This window comes from Truncatella angustata (assembly GCF_020726525.1).
Source record: "Truncatella angustata strain MPI-SDFR-AT-0073 chromosome Unknown BKA67scaffold_1, whole genome shotgun sequence".
NCBI lineage: Eukaryota > Fungi > Ascomycota > Sordariomycetes > Amphisphaeriales > Sporocadaceae > Truncatella > Truncatella angustata.
The window spans coordinates 112,204-130,130 of NW_025763381.1; the positions used below are offsets into that span (position 1 = coordinate 112,204).

Below are 17,927 nucleotides of genomic sequence, written 5' to 3' on the forward strand. Positions count from 1 at the left end.
AATTTTCTTCACACTTCTGGTGTTGATGTTGGACTCGGCGCAATGCCATCTGGTACTCACGTACCCCGGCTGGAGGGGCAATAACCTCATCCTCAACGGGTCAATCGAGGACACCAACGGACTCGGCACAGGGCAGTCAGGCAGCGCGGAGATCTTCCCCTATGGGATGCAATGGATCTACCCATGTAAGTCGAGATAACACAAAACCGGGCATCACTTGCATCGTTTGCAAGATGTGAGACTGTTCTCTACATTTGCTTACCAGGGTCCTAAAATCAACCAAAGGTGGCGGTATGCCCTTAACCTCCAACCGCACTCAATGGCCAGTCGCCGGCGGCGCCGTCGCTTTCCAGCCTGGGTGGTTCACAGGCCATCAACATGCGCGCATCTACGTCAATATGGGCTTCGGCGATGTCCCGGAGAACTACTCGGTCCCGCTACTGCCGCCTTTCGACATCGTGGGACCCTCGAACAATCCGTACCCGGGCACCCTTTGCCTGCCGCAGGTTCCGGTCCCGGCGGGGCATGTTATCAACGCTGGTGATCGCGCCACGATCCAGGTCATCGAGGCTGCTGTCCATGGTGCGGCTATGTATAGTGTGGGTCTCCTGTCGAAGTCGCCTATTCTGGGGTGAAATATGGCTGATGAATGAAGTGCGTCGATATCACGTTTGTTGATTCTCTGGGTGGTGAGCATGAGGTAAACGCCACGAATTGTTTTAACTCGACCACGATCACGTTCGCCGGAAGTGGTGGTGCGGCGGCTACGTTGGTGAACGCTACGAGGGAGACTGAATCCACATCGGCTCCTACGCAGACTGTTACGAATGTTGTCACTGTGACTGCTGGAGCTGCGTCGAACGCGATGGGATTGAGATGCTTGGTGGTGATGGTTATGTGTTCCTTTTGGTTGCTATAGAGCACGGTTGCATCCTATGTAGAATGGATGCGTTTCTATGAACAATGGTTAACTTATATGATGTCCTAGTTCGACTTAGGATCAGTCGCCATGTAATATGAATACCGAGCAAATTTTCACACCTAGCTACAATAGATACATGTCGACCATGGCCCGCTAGTGTAATCTCATAACCATTTACCTTACTGAACCCATGCTAATACTATAAAGACCTCAGTTGGCGCGTCACTGCATCTGAAAAATCGGCATCCTGCTCTGCAATGAAACATAGCCTGTCGAATATTGTCGTCCCCTGAACTGGGCGACGTAGATAAAATGGTGGTAGTTCCGCAAATACTGAGGTAAATGATGAAGTCTTCCCGCTTTGATTTGAATTTGGGACGTGAGATACAGACAATTTCCTAGTAGTGCATTTCTAATATTGAAATATGACGTTGGACAGAGACAAGCCGGAGGAACGTAGGCATAGAGAGTTTCTGCTGTTCATAACCAAAACGACTGTGCAAAACATTTTGCATGCCTCTCAATTCAATCAATTATGCTTTCGTATTCCGCAGTGCAATACAACCCTATGGTGTGGTGTTTACCAGTATCAGCGCTGTATTGTGCCCATTGATTGGCCAACGACCGTCTCCTTTCTGTGCAGCAGGCTGCAACCGAGATTCCGGATAACTCGCGTGCTATTTGCTGAGAGCGGTTGTCCGTTTCGCGTGGAAAAACGCAGTCACTTACGTATCCTTTGCTATCTGTTCAACAACCAGTTTGGCCAATGCATCTTTCCATTTCGCAAGCGCCTACAAGTTTGCTATTATTTTCACAGCTGCGACGTGCGACCTTACATCCTAGCAACCTTTAACCGAGTTGGCTACATGCTGACGACATCAACCACGTCAAGTCGGAATTACACCAGTTCTACAGATCGGGCTAGTAACGGCTGCGAGGTGAAGAGGCACGTCGCAACAATCCAAGCTGAGTGTGCCTCGGTAATTAAACAAATCTCATCTTGAATCATCGACCGGATTTGATCTTTCACAGAATACTACTACCCAGGAAGCCAGCTTCCCCGACAAACTCGAGATCACTCTCAAATTGCCCGAATCATTTGCTCAAGTTAACACAAAGGTCTATCAATGGCGGCCAGCCGGGACCAGAGCTGATACAACAGCAATTAAGGATTATATTCCGCAATAACCGCGGAGGTATATTGGCGCAAAAGAGACGTGACTACTCTCACCGCAGCTTACTCGCCTTAGTTAAAGTATATGGCACAAAAGGAAAATATTTCCACGTAATGGACACCACCACAGATTTCAAATACGTTTCCGAGAGATATAAACTGAGGTCGTATAATCCCTGCAAACTAACAGAATTTGCTGATAGAACGGTCAAAACTGTCATTTCAATAATCCAACATAGGTTTCGGGCCAGTCTCGTTAATGGCAATGTTACACAACTCATTGGACATGTCTGCCTCTTCACGAAGGCCATTCCCGTCATTTGCGAAACAGCTCCGAACGCTTTGGACCCGGATTCCCTGATGACAGATTAATACTCTCTCCATTACAGACTTATCACCATGCCTGAGCTCCTCTGGGGACAGGAAGGAAGTAGAATAGTATGCAAAGCTGCTAGCGCACTGAGACCAGAATCTTCCAGCGACGGGACTCTTCGATCCGGGCACACCTTAAATGCCCTGCAAAAAGCTGTAAGGTTGAGCGCGTTGATGTGCCTCAGATCGCCAACAATAGAGGTCGTTTATGGCAGGCAATCTTACACTGCACTTCTGACCCAATTGTATGATCAGCTGCAAGCGGTACACAGTTGGCTACTTGAGAGTATTACCGCGAATAGGGATCAGGCTGTCGCTAATGCTCTGCCAATACTCTTCTGGATGGGTATCATCGTGTACAACCTTTCAACATACTTCTGAGTTTTCCCACTGAGGATGGAGCTACCGAAGTTCAAAGTCGTCGATCTACTTTCGTCTCTTACATCACTTGTCCGTGCTCGCATATCTCAATGGAGACGATCTGTCGGATGACTCAAAGGTCTACCACCTATTGAACTTGAACTGAACGGCTGATACTCATTGAGATGGGAAGTTGACTTTACGACAGATCATCAACGGACATTGAGTCGCACTTAGGAAAATGCAGGAGGTCTGCAAAGCAACATTGTGTGCATATGCAACAGCCTGCAACCTAGGCCTGACGCTTGCAACTTGTCATTTGAAGAGAGAGTGAATTCCTGCTATTATTCAAGTTCTCGATGTTGACCTGGACGCCGGCCTACGAACTGCTCAAAACTCCTCTGCTATAAAGTTTTCTCAGTATCTATTTCATTTCTTCATAATTGGGAATTGGATACTTCCTGTCACAAGCGAAAGCACTAGAGAAGTATTTCTGAACAAAATCAATGATTCAGGTCCACGCGATCAAGGCGAAGCTAAAACCTTTTTCTTTTCGCAGCCACACTCCCCATGCCGTCTGCCGCGCCCTGAACGTCGTGATCAGAGATGGTATCTGCTGCAGTTGGTCGATGATGGGTCTCATCCGATGTTCATACCTCCAAGTGTTGCGGCAATGTCGTCAGACCGTTCACTGATCTCGCCTGCGAGCACATACGCGCCGGCCACTGCGAGATTCGTGCCTGTTCTAGTGAGCCCTGCGGATACACTGCATCACCACATAATATAGAACACCCTTGGTACAAGATTGGGGGCTTGGAATGAACAATCTCGAGAGCTTTGAAGTCTTCAGTTTCCATGATACTATTTACAACTTCGGCAGTCTTGAGATTGTTCGGCAACATATTATCTCAGCGCCTTGTCTCATTCCTTTGCGCTTTCGCGAAGCGGAATGTGGCATCGTCATTGCACGCGGACGAATGCTCAATAAAGTAACTCGACTACCACCTGATTCATCATGTTCAATTGCAATCCATACGGCCGCCACCCACAGCGCTATACACGTGCACTATTCTCCTTGTCCCGCTGCCGCCTAGAATGTTGTGTGGGATGGTGAAACAAGCTGCAGAGCAGTTTGTCGGAACCATACGATGATGTAAACTGCAGCCGAGACCGATAGCTCGAGTTCGTGATGTTGCGCCGTCGCATGCCACTACCAGATCATATTCTGAAGAAGGCAAACCGGTGGCAAACTCAACAGCAATCATCCCGCCTCTATCTTGTTACTGCATCAAGGCGACTTGATCGCCAGACACATACCTGATATTGCCGTGGTCCTTTACCAGGTGGTGTACATCAGGGTTGAACCAATCAAAAATTACGACGTTCAGCCACTGAACAGGTTATCGATCTTTAGCCACCAATCGGTCTTTAGCCTTGAGCGAAATAGTTCGTAGTAATTGATGGAATGAAATTGACCATGAACTTCGGATAATGCTTCGTTCTTCTCGCAAAAAAAGATTCTGAAGACATTGGTCGGTTTCGACGGGGTGCTGATCTGTGCGACGTTCGTATTAACCAACGACAATGGAGGCAATTTCATGGACAGCGCGCTAAGCTGGCACAAACCACCGTATTGAGATTGATGAGGAGTATGAATTCCTAGGTGACATGCTACTGTGCCCACCAAACATGTCATTTTGGCATTTGTTTTGGTAAGCTAGATGCGGTTGCAACTCAAGAAGCTGCAACTGCACGAAGAGGCTGATGATACTATCATGCTTGCAGAGGTGACAAATAAGTGATCTGATGTCAGGCTATTCAATAGCCAGAACCATGCGTGATATCAAGTAACGAGACTGTCGCGGCTGTTGCTATTGACGTCGAAGACATTGCAGGCGGATGATGACAGCCGTTCGTCATTCTCGTTGATTGATGATCTAGCCGAGAACTTTCTCTGTCTCAGGGACTGTCAGCCACTAAAGATGATCTTGGAGCGTATGAACATCTGGCTAGACATATCAATTCAAATCGTAGTTGTACGATTTCAATAGCAAATCACGCAGTACCAAAAAGGTAGTATAACACTGAGTTATCTCATCAAATAGTTCAATTATGACCATTTTCGGCACTCTTCCCACTCCGCATTATGCAGTATGGCTGCGGTATCACGCTGATAGACCCCTTAGAACTTTTGATTTGATTCAAATTTTATAGCAATGGCCGAGCTCACTACAGTTCTGTCGCAGCGCGGCTAACACCGACTCCCAGAGCTCACTGTGGGCTTTTGACCGTATACTGTTAGCCTGCAAGTTTGTTAGTGATAAGTTTGGGATATTGATCTGGAGTTATAACCGACTCACAAGATAAGATAACCGTGGATGTCTGTGTTCTGCAAGTCATCTCTGACCCGCGACACATAGGAATCGAGTGCCTCTGGTGACCATCCCAAGCCTCCTACTAGCGTCGCAAACGATAACGGCTCTACAACCTGGAGCATATTCTGCATCATCATGGCGCCAAGCCTCTTAGACTTTCCCTTCGGCGGCCACGGGTTGATGGGGACTGGGTATTTCCGTTCTGTAATTGATTGGAAACCAGCTATTTCCATACGGCTTTTGAACGAAACAATAGACCTGTTCCGCCCACCTCTTAACTGGCGAGTACCTACTAGCCTCTAAGCATGACCTAACATATCGCAGGATGTATTCCGATACACGAACCTCGTACGAGCAGATCGCTATACTCTTTCAATGTCGTACCATTCAGGGAATGATTGCCGGATTTGAAACTGTAAACCCACTCCTGAAATTGAACCCAGCCACCCGGAGCCAGGTGTTGAAAAATTGGCTCAATCAAATATCTTCGCTCAGGTGAGAAATCTCCAAGGTTCCTGACGTGAATGAAGTCAAACATATTGCCAAATTTCCATTCTTGAAGGGCATCTGCGACCAAGAGGTGGCAGTTTAGAGGTAACTCGGTAGTCGTGACAGGGTTTAGGTCGATGCCGAGAACTGAAGTGTTGGGATTTACCTTTGCTGCACATAATTAGCTACGGTTATCTTTTCCTATTAAGAAGTTTAGCAAAATTTTGGAATACCGAATTCCACAGCCCATTTCCCTGTTCCAGTGCCAATATCGAGTACTTTTCTCGGTCGCAGAATGGGGGCTAAATGCAGCCTGCCACCATGAACAGCACACATGATCTCATGCTGCCAATCTGTTTTATAGTCAGCAGCTATGCATTCAATCTTGTACAGATATGTAGAAAAACACCATGTCTTTCCAGTTCTTGCTGTAGAAGGAGTTTAGCTGGCAATATCGTGAACGGTGTCAGACAAAGAGTCGCGCTGTTACGAACGAACCTTATCCAGTGGTAGCACATTTCCTAACGTCTTCTTTAGCAAAAGACTGCATGTTTCATCTTGCTGTAAGTGGACTTACTTTTATGAAATCGTTTCCTGAAGCGACGAGCCAAAGATTGAACCAAGCCTGTTCTTGTTGCGCCCACTGCACTATCTTTGCTTTGGATTCTAGATGAGAGCATATTAGTACGCAATCTCTGCAAACATTGAACCATCAAAAGCAATTGAAACCCGTAGAAGACGAGCTGTGGAAAAGCGACGCCGTACCTCACTCCTCCTGCCTCATCAGACCCCTCAGTATCTGACCCGTCCCAAAAGTTCTCTTCATGGGAAGTCGTCAAGCTGATTGAATCGGGCTGCCAACAGTATAAGCACCTTTAACAGCCAAAGGTGCTGAACAAACATACTGGAGTATCAATACGATTTGACTTGTAGTCACGTTGTTCAGCTGGAGAATGCTGCACGATAGTCGACTGTACTTGTGACAGATTCGGTGGACTGGAGCTGAATTCCAGGCGTGGAGCGGGCCAAGTACGCTTGTAGGTTACGTTCTCTGACCCACCAGTGGCTGAGGTCGCAGGTCTCCAACTATTTCCACCTTGCCTCCGTGGTGGAGGCGTGCGGTCCATTGTGACCACAGGATGGCCCCGTTCTATCGCAGCGGGTGTGTTAGGTGCTTTAGTTCAAGCCGTCTTGGCCTAACAGCGCACTAATAGCACGGTCCGTCCCTAAATCTAGGTAGTGCATATGACAAAGTCTAAATATGTACTGCAGGTTGCTGATGTTCAGTCCGCTTTGTTAAGTGAGCGTTATTTAGTGACGGGTGTCTGAGATTACGATGAGGGGACTTGTAAGCTGGCTCCATATTGCAAATAATTTCAGGTGACCAGTCAATTAGGATTGGCGTGTCCTTTTCAACCACTCCCATGCACCTTATGCTGGATCTGGACACCGGGCCGCCCCAGAAGATGCATGCAGATAGTCAGCTTTTAGACGATGTTGACTGCGCCGAGAATGCCGCTAGGTAAATTTGCCAGCGAGGAACGGTGCGCAGCAAGTCCGACTGTAATTGGGGTTGATGTGACCAAACCACCTAACCTAGCAACGTCACTCAGTAGCCAATAAGCCTTTCTCCTGGTATCCAGTGTTGCGGTTGAGGTGCAGGTAGGTTCTACAGCAGGGGACCAGCCTAATTTCAGATATTTGCGACACATGTACAACGCGCATCCAATCTACAATCCTTGAACCCTCGTCTGTATAGTACCATATATGGTTCTGTAAAGCGCATATCGTCGTGCCCTGGCGGAAAGGTTAAAGGAAAATGAAGTTGCAGACTATCGATGTATATGTGCTTTGGGACTAATCTGTGTTCGAAGATTTAGAAGCAATCATATCACGGATGAGAACCAACAGAAGCTTCGTAGCCTAACATGTCCAACGCGGCCACTCAATCAACTATGGCATGCCGAGCCGGGGATAGAGATAACGAAGGACACAATGAACATGGATCACAGGTTAAAAGGGAAGCTGGTGTCATTTCATACCTCTAGCGTCGTCGATTTGATCCTTCGGGGATACATTGCAATATTACTTCCCACATCATCTCAATCGCATGCAGCCTTTGATTCATACATGCAGCCCGGCCGATCTGCCATGCCCAGGCTGCCCAGCCCAATTGTTCCACTGGACCGAAAGTTCAAAACTGCATTACTTCGACCTTCTGCTATGTGGCTCAGCGTACCTTGATCGCTTTACTTCAAGATTGCGTAAGAAGTTACTGTCTAGATTCTGTCGAAACCTTTTCCAGTTCGTAAAGTCTCCGTTCCTCAAGTCTATCAGCCCAATTCATGTCCTTTAGTGGATACATTTTCCAAACTTCAAGGAGTGATGCAGATATGTCAACAATGATAAGCCAGATAGTCTGCCGAGTATAACTCCAACTGCGGGCACTCGAGACACATTATGGCGGCGATTCTAGTTACTGGACCGCGGCATTCTGAATATTGCGACGAGACCAAGAAGCAAAATTCATGGTTTGGCTTCGCTGAATTTGGAAGTGGTTATATGTGTGAATGCCGCCCGAGCCATCCATAGCAGCTGCGGTGAGCTGATGAGTCGAGAATGGAGAGAACGAAAAGCATACATCTGGTCGATTGAATTTACGGAATCGACTCTACTTGGGCAATCAACGTCACAGCTTTTGTGAATATATAGGCTGCGATCAGGGTCTATATGGTATGCTCTCCGACGGAACAAGGTCGAACTCTTATTGCGACGTCAAATTAATGCCGCTGGCCTCTCCCGCGAGTGGTACGTGGTGAACATGTGGCTGTTGCTGATTGAAAGTGAGTGTTGAAGGCAATTTTCGACGAGAGAAGGCTAACGACATTGCGTTGCTTCGGGATCGTGCTTGGACACGTACCCCAACACGCATCCTTGAAACTCACTCGCATGGCATTATTAGATGCTTGCCGAATGTGCCGTACTAGCCGTATTTTGGTTGAAATATCTGGATGTCTACTGGTAACAACCTCCTACTAAATGAAGAAATGAAGAAGTCCCTAGATAACTTATTGGATGCGTAGCGGGCACTGATGTCTGTATGAATAGCGTTGCGTCAAACTTCAATTGGAGTTGAGCAGCTTCCATGGGTTAGTCCAGATTAGACTAACCTAAGGTTAGGTTAGTCTAGGTTAACTAGTCTAGTCTAGAGCGCATTTCAAGATCTCACTGCAACATGTTGAGTCTTGAAAAATCTCTACGTTCCAGTTGGGGCATCCATTCCAGTTTGAAAATGCTTCACGCGATTTGAAGAATACAATTTCAGAACCGAGATAAACACCGAACAAGGTCGTTGACGAGATTGGTGGGCCCCTGTGATTGGCTTGGATACGTACTTGTTCAGTTCAGCGGCAAGCAAAAGCTCGCTATTGGCTGCAGGTTAAGATATCCCGATATCACCGGCTGTGACCTACGCGAACATGTATGCAAAACACGACGCTGTTCGATGTACTTAACCTAGTTGACACGCAAGCTTGGCCGTCTTACCGTGCACACAACGATTTCCAGTCTCGTCACAAGTCTCTACGACTTTGTGCTTGGCCGTGATGTACAAAATATACGCAGTGACAATCCTAATTGTAGGTAATTGTCCTCATCACTGAAAATTTCATAGCCAATCTATGCCATCGTGGATTTTACAATTTTTTATTGCTGTAAAGAATGTAGCGCTATTCAAATGTGAGTGGGTTACCGTCCGCCAGAGGTAAGCCGCGCGCGAAGCCTTGCGCTGGCTGATACACGTCCCAACTTACGCGACCACGCCTAATCTATCAAAGTCTGGTGCCCATGCAGATCCCACACCCGTTATGCTGATAGAGTTAGGGCCGCTGGTATTGAAGCCGGATAGTTCAACAGCGTAACCCTTATAGACATCGGCGTCCCAATTGTAGCCGCTCAGGGGAAAGCTCACCGTTTGTGCAGTGCCTCCATTTACGCTGATTGAGGCGAGACGTTCATTGTTGCTGCCGCCAAGATACCCGACTTCGCCGTTGATGTAGTCGAATTGAACGTTCTGTGTCGCTTGCGAAGTACGAATGTTCGAAAGAACCACGCGGCCACTCGAACCACCTCCCAAGTTTCCAACTTTGCTGGATGAGGCGCAGCCGGAGCAGGATTGAATGTTTGCACCCGATGATAAGGAGCCAGTGGCTACAGATGTATAGGTATACTCTGCTCCTGTATCAGATGAGCGCTGAACATTCGAAAGTCGAAGTGCAAGAGATCCATGACCATTGACTTGCTTAGAATAGCTGGCTGTGTTCTCGATCGTTTCGGCACTCCAGAGATCTTTGATGGTTGCAAAAGCGATTCCGAGTTCGGAAAGTTGCAAATTCAGTGCACGGGCACTGTTGCTTAGGTCCACGACGAGCACTGCAATATCGCCATTGGCAAGGTCTCCGGTCCAAAGATCTCGATTCCCGGTCCAGCGCTGTACAAGCTCTATCGGCGTAACGGCTGAGTCTTGGTTTATCGCGATCAAATCTTGATTTTGGAGTACCGCAATACTTTCATCTGACAGCGCGGCCACGTCGGTTGAAATCATCAGCGCAGATTTGAGCATGGCCCATGACGCAAAGTGGGTAGCTTGCTCGTCAAAGGTCATACCAGCATTGCCGACTTCGAGAAGATCTGCATCGGCAACATTGCCCGGTCCAACGATTCCGGACTTGACTATGTGGATCGCTTGATTGTAGATGCGATAGACGTTTGCCCATCCCGTGGCAATGTCGTCTGATAGTCGAAATGACGTCGAGATGCCTTTCGTCCATTGGGCAGGTCCTTCCAGACCACTGGACGTCGAGTACGGCGTGCCCCACTGGCAGATCAGCATCCCTGGAATACCAACACGCTGAAGCTCGTTCCACATGGTTGTGAAGCGAGTCACGAAGTCAGTCCTGGCATCTTTGGGTGCATTCTGTGATGATGCGGCCCCGTCGGCATAGCAATTGTCATCTAGAGACCAAGTCAGCTCCAAATCGCTAGATCACTGAGAGCCTCGAAATTACATTTGACATATTCAGTGTTCAGTGTTTTGAAGAACTCCGCGTCGACGGCTTCGTTGCCAAGAGAGCCAAGTACAGGACTAGGTACTTGAGGGTCGCACATCCGAACTCCAGCATCAGAATACATGGTCCACTTCATTCCTTTGGACCGGGCGAGGTCGCTCAAAGGCTTGAGGCCTGCCGGGAATGCGTCCAAGTCAACCTTCAATGCTCCAGTCGTGCCGTTGCGGTTTCCATCTCGTGAAGCCCAGCCGCAATCGACCTGAAAATACTTGTAGCCGGCGTCAACAAAGCCTCGATCAGCCAGAGAATTGATGGCTGTGGTGATTTTATCACTGTTGGGACTGCAGGACATCTGGTTGTATGAGTTCCAGCCCATCACGGGCGTCGACTGAAACGATTGACCTGCCACCAGAGAGGCGCCTCCGAGAGCAATGAGAGCATAATTTGATATACCCATGACTGCAGCAACGACGAAGTGTGATGTCAAATGGGTTGCCTGTTTGCTATGCCCAAGGTGGCTTGTTTTCCATCTTATATAACCCCCGACGATCTTCGACTTTATGCTTTTGCTATAGGTGGCACGGCAGCTGATCACCGGCGGCGATAGTTACAGCGCAATGCCCACTGCCGCACCAATGAAGGCAATTCGAACTAAGACGAATCCGGCGGCCAGCACCGACGGAATTCAAAGTACGAAAGTTTCGCGCATGGAACGTCGTATTCGCAGCGACGAAGTCTATGCTCGAACCCTGAAATGATGGAGCGCCAAGGCTTGATTCCGGGGTGATTGTGGGGAAGTGGATCAACAAATTGGAAGTTCTCCAAACCGATCCTAGAACCCGCTTTCACTTGGCCACTGTCCCGGGCGCTCCAACCGACGATGTACTATGGCAGGGAGGGTAAGATATCACTATGGGCAGGTACCGGGTCGAAAGCAGGGGTGTTTTTCCGACACATTATTGCACCCAAAGGTTTGTACCTCTCCTAGTGAAGAACCCGCCACACTGCTTTTCAGGGCCAGATACCATATACTAGTCTAGTACAAAGTTCATGCATTAGTCTATAACTACCTACCCCCGCCAATGGGAAACCAGTAATTGGCGGCGGTTAAAAGTTCCGTACGTGTTATTCACTACATCTAAGACTCTTCTACCGTGATACAATAACGTGTAAACACAAAGAGTAAAATATTACAAGACAAAATATGTCAAAGTTGTCACGGTTGCAATAAGGAACAGAGACTTAGCTTGCTGCTGAAGTAGTGAGTGTTGGCTGTACTATTACAGCGGGAAGGCTAAGTGGATCATGTCGGCCTTTGTCGGAGTTGTTCTCGGCCTGATCATTATAAGGTCTGAGAGATGGGATTCATAGCTTTCCTTTCCATGCTTTTACACATTTGGTACAGTTAGTCGTTGGTTTTTGCAGCGATGTATTCGAAGATGACGAGAAAGGCTCGTTGTCATTAATTAATAGTATTTTGGTTATTAAACTCATCCTTTCCACTCTTTACTTATTAATCAGTCTACGAAAGAGCCTGCGAGCTCATCGTGAGGCCCGTAACTAAAGGGATAAGATAGTAGTCCTAGTTCACTACATACCTCGTCTACTTCGAAAATAAGAAAGCTAACCTAATCTAAGGAACAAAAACACTTAGTCGCAAACCACGTAAAAATACACGGTTGCATAGCCTAGCTCTACGTAAAAGGCTTAGCTTCGCATTAACCCTAGCCGTTACAAGAGTATAAGTGCGAGTAATAAATGCTGATCGGCTCTTCTTCTTAGTGCATCAGACCTATCCTTCGCTAGAACAGTATTCTATACCAACTGTAGAAACTATCATAGGTGGAAACAATCTTATCGGCTCTTCAACTCGAAGAACCCCACGCGTTCTTCGATGCCGATCTGACGGCGGTTGGGGCCTTGATGTTTAACGGAAAAGGAACCATCATCGCTGGCAGTATTATCACGTTACTCATATTCACTACAAAAATTTCCGACGTCAGTTCTAGTTAACCCGGTATAGTCTCACTCAGTTGTAACATAAACGTGTACGCAAGCTTGACGGGACGAGGGGAAATAAACTCAGATATCGAACTTAGCTTTATATCTAGGACGGGAGATTATGTCCGTCTTAATGCATTGCTCTTTGTAGCTACTCTTTCGGGTGATATCCCTAGCGCTGGAAGGCATAGGGCATAGGATAGGTATGCGGGTGAATCATCGAGCAACAACAGTACTAGCGACAGTATCCTCGGAATTAAGCCTGATTTACGTACCTGGCTCGAAGGAAACGTCTTTGAGATGGGTACCGATGTAGAATATGCCGATGCACAATTTATAGTGAATTCTACACCCTAAATTCGCGTGGTTAGCGACGGTGATGATGGTGTTGGTGGAGACCAGCGGGTCTCTTTTGATGCCTACTCGACTGGAATTTCCGATGATTGGGGACAAGATGATTCCAGTCGCCTCCTCGGTCTTTGTCGAGACGGGGTACATATTCACTTTAGGTGTCTCTAACCCTAGTTCTCCGCGCATAGCAGAAGCCTAGGGCCCGTACGTGACAATCAGCGGCGATGTCGTGACTTGCTCTACCAACTCCTCGACTAACATAGTATGCTTAGCTCCCAGCAATATGTCCAGTTTCGACCCAGACTGGTTTGAGCGACCCATGAACCGAGGTACTCATTGTGACGATAACAAATACAGATATTGACAGTTTGTGGACCTGCTTTCAAACCTATTGAAAAAAAGATGAAGAGGACCTCAAAACTCGGACTGAAACGGGCGAGGCCGAACTGTTTCTTATTATTGCTTCAATGGCAGCTCATTCTGCATCTATTCTCATTCATATTCGCATAGCCCAAAATGAGGTAATTATAAGCAGCCTCAATAAAAACGCACCTTGTTACCACGTGGCAAACATGGCGGTTTTACGTGGCTAGATGCATCCATGGCGGAGCAAATTTTGTAGCTGTAACATGTTGACCCATCTATGATCCTAGTAATATGATCCTTTCAAAAACTTTACAACCTTGTGGTCCATCCTCTGCTTGGTTTCCTTGCCTGCGCGAATTAACTATACTATTGACATGAAACCAGCCATAAGCATCTTTGGGACAATTGGAATGTAGGTTGCAAGCCACTGCACCTTCCGACGAGATACTTCCTCGGAGCAGCTCCAGCAAACTGACGTACAATTGGGCCCGGTGACAATGTTTGGATAGATCCATCAATGTGTTGGGACGAAGTACTTGGAGTCGTGCTTCTGACATCGGCGTACCGAACATAAATAATGGTTGACCCTTGCGTCGCATTAACACATGATATCTCACTTGCAAAGGCTGATATATTCGTTGTTGCAAAACAACAGTCTATTATCGCCGATTGCGTTTTGCTTTTTCGATCCGGGAGGGCATAAACCAGCAGGTAAGTTGCAAAAGGACGAGCCAGTGATGGTGAGGTTGTCGCATATAAGGCCAGCACCTTCTGGACAGCAGTTACCCCACATAGGCTAAGATTTGTCTTGTTAGTCGTTCTCGCCACTATACCGGACGATTTCTAGTCTATAAGACTGTAGGAAATGAGACTATGCCATCGTCAACACAGAGGCTACTTACAACTTATTCATAGCGCAACTAGCTTGTAGGGTATATAAAGGCCTGAAGGGCGCCCGCGCAGACCCAAGACTTCTGGCCACCGGCGCCCGGAGTAGGTGAACAGATGAGCTCACTGTCTCTGAGCGCACAATAGTTGCCTATAGGACAGCAGCCACTATTGGCATACTGCACAGAAGTAGGGTAAGCGAACATGGATGATTGCCGAGGAGCAGGTGCTTATCCTCGTCATCCAGGGAGGTTTGCGCGGCTTTTAGATCGTCCTCATCATACGTATTGTCGTCTGATAGTCCTTTGTGGCGTTCGTAGGAGTTCCGGGGCAGAAGTTGTCGTCGAGGCAATGCATGATAGCCAGCATCTCCGAGCGCTAAGTCGTTATAACCTTCAGGGTCTTGAGAAATTTCTGGCAAGTTAGTGTCGTCGGCAATGCATTGCAGAGTAGTGAGAGGTAGAATAGAGATAACGGTTGGCCTTGCCATGTTTTGCAAATACCTCATGCTGTGTAGAGGATAAACTTATAGAATTGTGGCAAGGAAATGTTAATTCTATTTATGTGTAAATATGGTTAACGTCGTGCATATAGAGAAGCATTCCTGTGGTGTGAGCCTGTCAAGACTAGTCTAGCTTAGATAGCGCTACTGCCTCAGCCTTAAATGAGATACCTCTACACAATCCGTAGGCTCTGAAAGGACGCTAGGGGCCTCCTCCATGGCACACCGCGATAACCTTGACAACTTAGATTTCTCTGATGGATGTCACGAGCAGAGTTGCTCACGTAATGTCGCAAGTAGCTAAATAGTAATGAAAACTTTCGGAATTATACCATGCTTTAATTCAAACATAGTCACTGCATTTCAATGTATGACAGTTTCTACAGTTGATATAGAATACTGTTTTAGTAAAGGATAGGTCTGATGTACTAAAAAGAAGAGCCTGAATCTACTCGAGCATATAATAGCGAATATAATGCTCGCATAAGCGTGGGATTGCAAGTGTAACGCTCTAAGCGTGAAATGATAGTATAGGTACTGTTAAGCAGTATATAAAAGTCTAAGTCCACAAAAGAGAATATTGGTATATAGAAAGTGGGTATATGCCTACTGGTTAAGTCACGTGATCACCACCTCCCAAGTTAGGTGATCCGAGAGCTCGTCGCCTTACGGAGTGCTCTCCGTGCACTGTGGCCAACTATAATCCATAATGCCACACAATGTATGGACTAGACCGGATTCATTAGATAGCATCCAAAGGCGGCGTATTTTTAGGTTCATGTAGGAACGAGTGCCTCACACCACGTGATAACTTGCCGAAAAAGTAAGGCATGTGTTGCGTCGTAGTATACTGGGTAATGGACGAGATAAGGATCAACCTTTCTGTTGTTCAGTAAGCGCCAGAAGCTTCAAGCTGTCTACACGGCCACACACACAGTGTAGAGAGGCCTCGGTGAAACCTTAGCAAGATGATCGATGAAATGGCGCCTACCACGGACTACGACGACCAAGTTTGCCAAGTTAAAGTGATCAACCGAACAACTTACCATATCTTCTCTACTACTACTACTACTACTACTACTACTACTACTACTACTACTACTACTACTACTACTACTACTACTACTACTACTACTACTACTACTACTACTACACTACTACTTGTCTTACTCTATGTGATGATTCTACTGATATAGACTAGATCCCTATTTGAATAACGGGCGCGATTTCAATCATCTCGTAGCCGGTGACAAGCGCACGGTCTAGTAGACTACTCTTGGTGGCATATTTACCTCAAGCGTACCGTGAGGATAATTCCTTGCTGAGTTGTAAACGAAGTGTGCAAGTAAATCTCACCAGAAGCGGAGCGCGACAACACGCACCAGCGTATTCGGAGTTCTGCTTTCAGAGTCACTGTTCCAATACCGTTTGCGTTGATATTGCCGGTTTTGTGCAATTAATTACGAACCTGGTGAACTAAGAGCTCGAGATAGAGATTTCCGTTTCCAGGGTCGCAATATTGTCTGAAAAGTCTCCGTACGGAGACTTTTCGGCGCTCATCACGGAAAGATATCACCTGCTATAAAAGCGCCATCCTCTACCAGAGATCTTCTTTGTAATCGTACCGATTCTTCTCTAATAAAGCTTAGAATAAAAGATGCTAAAAAAGTACCTAAAAGCTTGATTCGAAAATGAGTGCACCACTGGTCGACGTCCTAATACTCGGCGCCGGCCCAGCGGGCCTTGCGACAGCCAACGGCCTCGCACGCCAGCTGCACACAGCCATCGTTTTCAACTCTTCCAATTTTCGCAACTCCAACGCCAAACATATGCACAATGTGCCCGGCTGGGATCACAGGCCGCCTGGCGAGTTTCGGCAGAAGGCCAGGTCTGACATCCTGGCTCGGTACAGCACGATACAGTTCAAGGATGTCGAGGTCGTGCTGGTCAGGAAACTCGACACCGGCTACTTCGAGGCCGTCGACGCGGACAACGGCGTATATGTCGGGAAGAAGGTCGTCGTCGCAACGGGTGTGAGGGACATCATGCTGGATGTTCCTGGGTATAAAGAGTTGTGGGGAACTGGAATGTAAGTCCTTAATTAGTCTATACCCAACCTAACATCAGCCCTGTTCTCTCCATCATTAACCATCAGCAGTTTCCACTGCCTATTCTGTCACGGATATGAAGAGCGCGGACACGAGTCTGCCGGGGTATTGGCGATGGGACTTATGGCAAATCCGGTACACACCCCAGCCATTTCGCGCATGGCCTCGAGACTAGCATATAAAGTTAACGTATACACCAACGGCAACCCCGAGTTCGGCGCAGAGCTGCGCGAGCTGTTAAAATCCACAAAGAATTTCAACATCGAAAACCGCAAGATCGTCGAACTCAAGAAGAACCCCGCCATCCCTGGCGACGCAGGCGTTCTGGTGACACTGGAGGACGGAACCGTGAACCGGGAGGGTTTTGTGGCTCACGCGCCAGAAACCGTGCAGGCAAGCCCTTTTGCGGAGCAGCTTGGACTTGAGTTGGCGCCACAGGGACACATCCAGACTGTGGCACCGTTCAACTCCACGAACGTGCCCGGTGTCTTTGCAGCCGGTGATGGTGCCACATTTGTGAAAGCCGTGCCATCCGCGATCATGATGGGCGGTATGGCAGCGGTGGGTATCGCGCATACTCTGCAGGCCGAGGAAGATGTAGAGGATTGAATCCCTATTTCTGGATCGGCGTAATGTTACGGACGCAGCGGAGCACACGTGCGCTCAAATGTGGTCTCCCTTTTGAATATTTTGATGATGACTCACGGTGACGATGGTGTCGTGTGGACAGATTGCGAGCGAATGGACAGCGGGGGTCGAGAGAGCTTGATTCTAGTCATTCTTTGGAGATCTGTGCTATACGCCAATCTTGAGAAACTGCCCCCTAAAATCTCCAGCAATGCGAAGCAGGTAAGAGATTGGTCACAAATCCACGATCGACAGATTAATTAATGTTTGACCATGTATGCTTAAGCCAGGCTCTTTCAAAGTCTGTCCAACTGCCGATCAATGAA

At 47.5% G+C, this 17,927-nt stretch overlaps 6 protein-coding genes across 6 annotated transcripts; 3 read left to right on the plus strand and 3 right to left on the minus strand.

Moving 5' to 3' along the window:
- Window position 1: 1 nt before the first annotated feature.
- On the plus strand, window positions 2-739 carry BKA67DRAFT_495508 (uncharacterized protein; the record flags this gene model as incomplete). The annotated part of the gene is made up of 3 exons (XM_046097026.1): window positions 2-185; window positions 286-599; window positions 656-739. Coding segments are annotated over 3 exons (582 nt in total), but the record flags the coding sequence as incomplete, so codon positions are not given.
- A 1,756-nt stretch (window positions 740-2,495) lies between these two features.
- Window positions 2,496-2,849, plus strand: BKA67DRAFT_529090 (uncharacterized protein; the record flags this gene model as incomplete). The annotated part of the gene is made up of 1 exon (XM_046099011.1): window positions 2,496-2,849. The coding sequence occupies one exon, from the start codon at window positions 2,496-2,498 to the stop codon at window positions 2,847-2,849; it is 354 nt and encodes a 117-aa protein (XP_045963031.1).
- A 2,052-nt stretch (window positions 2,850-4,901) lies between these two features.
- On the minus strand, window positions 4,902-7,211 carry BKA67DRAFT_542902 (S-adenosyl-L-methionine-dependent methyltransferase). The gene is made up of 9 exons (XM_046101161.1): window positions 6,598-7,211; window positions 6,458-6,546; window positions 6,270-6,358; window positions 6,191-6,213; window positions 6,102-6,120; window positions 5,926-6,045; window positions 5,549-5,863; window positions 5,189-5,492; window positions 4,902-5,131 (listed from the first exon to the last, which is right to left on the minus strand). Exons 1-9 carry the CDS (start codon window positions 6,817-6,819, stop codon window positions 5,080-5,082), a joined length of 1,233 nt encoding a protein of 410 aa, XP_045963032.1. The 5' UTR covers window positions 6,820-7,211; the 3' UTR covers window positions 4,902-5,079.
- A 2,289-nt stretch (window positions 7,212-9,500) lies between these two features.
- Window positions 9,501-11,215, minus strand: BKA67DRAFT_510573 (glycoside hydrolase superfamily; the record flags this gene model as incomplete). Its single annotated transcript, XM_046097333.1, has 2 exons — window positions 9,501-10,705; window positions 10,759-11,215. 2 exons carry the CDS (start codon window positions 11,213-11,215, stop codon window positions 9,501-9,503), a joined length of 1,662 nt encoding a protein of 553 aa, XP_045963033.1.
- A 3,181-nt stretch (window positions 11,216-14,396) lies between these two features.
- Window positions 14,397-14,854, minus strand: BKA67DRAFT_529093 (uncharacterized protein; the record flags this gene model as incomplete). Its single annotated transcript, XM_046099012.1, has 2 exons — window positions 14,397-14,515; window positions 14,545-14,854. The coding sequence occupies 2 exons, from the start codon at window positions 14,852-14,854 to the stop codon at window positions 14,397-14,399; spliced, it is 429 nt and encodes a 142-aa protein (XP_045963034.1).
- Window positions 14,855-16,491: 1,637 nt separating this feature from the next.
- BKA67DRAFT_1047 (thioredoxin reductase glit) lies at window positions 16,492-17,753 on the plus strand. Its single transcript, XM_046094849.1, has 2 exons — window positions 16,492-16,955; window positions 17,025-17,753. Exons 1-2 carry the CDS (start codon window positions 16,558-16,560, stop codon window positions 17,581-17,583), a joined length of 957 nt encoding a protein of 318 aa, XP_045963035.1. The 5' UTR covers window positions 16,492-16,557; the 3' UTR covers window positions 17,584-17,753.
- The last annotated feature ends 174 nt before the right edge of the window (window positions 17,754-17,927 follow it).

Excerpts from the sequence above, each read along its gene's own strand:
- BKA67DRAFT_542902 (XM_046101161.1), bottom strand. The coding sequence starts at position 6,819 with ATGGACCGCACGCCTCCACCACGGAGGCAAGGTGGAAATAGTTGGAGA. Across the intron at positions 6,547-6,597 it reads CAAATCGTATTGATACTCCA|CCCGATTCAATCAGCTTGAC; the intron begins GTATGTTTGTTC and ends TACTGTTGGCAG. Across the intron at positions 5,864-5,925 it reads GAAATGGGCTGTGGAATTCG|CAAAGGTAAATCCCAACACT; the intron begins GTATTCCAAAAT and ends AATTATGTGCAG.
- BKA67DRAFT_1047 (XM_046094849.1), top strand. The coding sequence starts at position 16,558 with ATGAGTGCACCACTGGTCGACGTCCTAATACTCGGCGCCGGCCCAGCG. Across the intron at positions 16,956-17,024 it reads GAGTTGTGGGGAACTGGAAT|TTTCCACTGCCTATTCTGTC; the intron begins GTAAGTCCTTAA and ends AACCATCAGCAG.